General features: G+C 47.2%; 1 protein-coding gene across 1 annotated transcript in view; it reads right to left on the minus strand.

Annotated features, from left to right (window-relative positions):
* Positions 1–2,500, minus strand: part of dclk2a (doublecortin-like kinase 2a) — a 57,193-nt gene that overhangs the window by 11,771 nt on the left and 42,922 nt on the right. The window contains exon 7 of the mRNA XM_083693143.1: positions 465–555. Within this exon, the coding sequence (XP_083549269.1) occupies positions 465–555 (91 nt within the window). The remainder of the gene's footprint in view (positions 1–464; positions 556–2,500) is intronic.

The following is a 2,500-nucleotide window of genomic DNA, read 5'->3' on the forward strand; positions in this document are numbered from 1 at the left end:
AGGAGGAGGAGGAGGGAGAGGAGAGGAGGGAGAGGAAGGAGAAGGTGGAGGAGGAGGAGGGAGAGGATAGGAGGGAGAGGAAGGAGAAGGTGGAGAAGGAGGAGGGAGAGGAGAGGAGGGAGAGGAAGGAGAAGGTGGAGGAGGAGGAGGAGTAGGGAGAGGAGGAGAGAGAGGACGGTGACACAGAAAAGAGGAGAGTAGAGGAGAGGAGGAGAAAGGAGGAGATGGAGGTGGAGGAGTAGGAACAGAGGTGAGGAGAGAATGAGGAGGAGGAGAGGAGAGGAGAGGAGGAGAAAGGAGGAGATGGGAGGAGAGAAGGAGTAGGAGCAGGAGAGGAGTAGGAAGAGAGGAGAGGAGAGAATGAGGAGAGGAGGTGGAGGAGGAGAGGAGGTGGAGGAGGAGGAGAGGAGAGGAGAGAATGAGGAGGAGGAGAGGAGAGGAGAGGAGGAGGAGAGGAGACCTACCCTCAGGGCTCAGGTTGTTAGCGTGCTCCTGATGGTTGCTGGACCCATTTGATCCGTTGACATTGCCTGAGGAGGTGTGATGTGGAGGGATCTGACGAGGAAAGGAGAGAGAGAGAGAGAGGGAGAGAGACAGAGAGAGGGGGGGGGAGAGAGAGAGAGACAGAGAGAGAGAGAGAGGGGGGAGAGAGAGAGAGAGAGAGGGGGGAGAGAGAGAGAGAGAAATAAGAGCTCAGCATCTCGCTCCAGACCTAGACGCGTGTCACCATGGCAACCAAAGGTCATCGGAGGGGCAATCAGATAGTGTACAAACAACGGATCAAGTTCAGCCTTGAACCACACACACACACTCTCTCCCGGCGGTTTATGCTAACGTCAATACTCACAGAACAATCAAATTAGCCAATTACCTTCTCTAGAGCGATGCTACACAATAGGTTTGTTTATACGTGGGTAGAGAATTAAGCAGTGGGTTTTAGATACGGTGCCCTGCATAATTATTAGGACAGTCAAGCTTTTGTTCTTCTTTTGGCTCCAAACAGGATTTGGATTTAAATAACTACCAGTAGTTACTTAATATATGTTTTTAGGGCATTTCAGCTTTATTGGGATAGAGATAGTAGAGATTGACAGGAAGGATGGGTGAGAGAGAGAGAGGAGGGATGACATGCAGGATATGTTGATGGCCGGAATCGAGAACCAGGGACCTTGTGATGATATGGTATGCGCCTTAGTGTGCTAGGCCACTGAGCTCCCCCTACCTGAAGTTAAAGTATGGATTCTCAGCTTTTATTTGAGGGTATTTGTGTACATACTGGTTTTGCCATTTAAAAACGACAAGACTTTTTATACCTGATTTCAAATCCAAACGTTTGGAGGACAAATGCGTCACTGTCCCAAGAATTCTAAAGGGCACCGTACAATACATTGACTGATGGTACCTGACAAGGTCAGATTTCCAGGAATACCACAACCATTTTCCCCCTCTGGAGGATCTTTAACTCACTGCCAAAGAGTTCCGGAACACTCACCACCTAGAGTTCCAAGTGTTCTATGTGGTGTTTACCTAGCAACAACACTTTGATTGGCTACAACATGAAGCATCATAATTGATGTATTTCTGGTGAATTAAATCGCCCTTGGCGCTCTAGAATGTTGACAGTTTGGGCGACTTTATTCACCCTCGGCACTGAATGGGTTAAATAGCGTGGCATGGTAACTGGAGAACGTGACAGGCTATCAAACCTTTAGATTTCAACTAGTGTAATAGTAGACAACTTACACCAAACCCCCCTCCTCCCCCCACACACCCCCCGATCAGTGACACTGCTCTTTACACATCTTGCACCACTACTGTAAATTATTGCTGCGACACACATTTACATTTATGGCATTTAGCAGACGCCTGTGAAGGGGGAAGAGGTCTTTATGAGGGACAGTTAAGATGTAGCCTGAAGAGATGGAGGTCTTAGATCTACGGTGGAAGATCGGTAGTGACTCTGCAGTCCTGACAGCAGTGGGAAGCTCCTTCCGCCAGCGGGGCGCCAGGACAATGCACACACTGCACCCTTGTCATTGTTTAATTATTATTCTATTCTATTTATTATTCTATTATATTGTATTTATTACTCTATTATATTGTATTTATTATTATATTATATTGTTGATTTGTTTGATTGTTGTTGAACGAGGCACTCGACTCGAAAAGCATTTAACTTCATCATTTGCGGCTGTCTGCGACGCTACACACACGATTTGACTTGATTTGATTTTGAGTCTGTTCTAACAGAACAAACACAACACACTTCTCCTCAACAGCTCCTCCACGTCTGCCAGCCATGGACCCAGGGCCCACGGTTAAATAATCAGCAGGAAGCTGTTCATGCAACTGAGTTAATGATCCATTTGGCTGAGAATAAGTCTGCCCTTCAGAAACACACAAGGTGTTGAGAGCGTATAATGGCTCTCTTCCCCACTGCAGAGGCACTTATCAGCAGAGGCAGAGAAAACCAGAACGGCTGAGAAACATCAATAATTTG

This window comes from Argentina silus, assembly GCF_951799395.1.
Source record: "Argentina silus genome assembly, chromosome: 21".
Taxonomy (NCBI): Eukaryota; Metazoa; Chordata; class Actinopteri; order Argentiniformes; family Argentinidae; genus Argentina; species Argentina silus.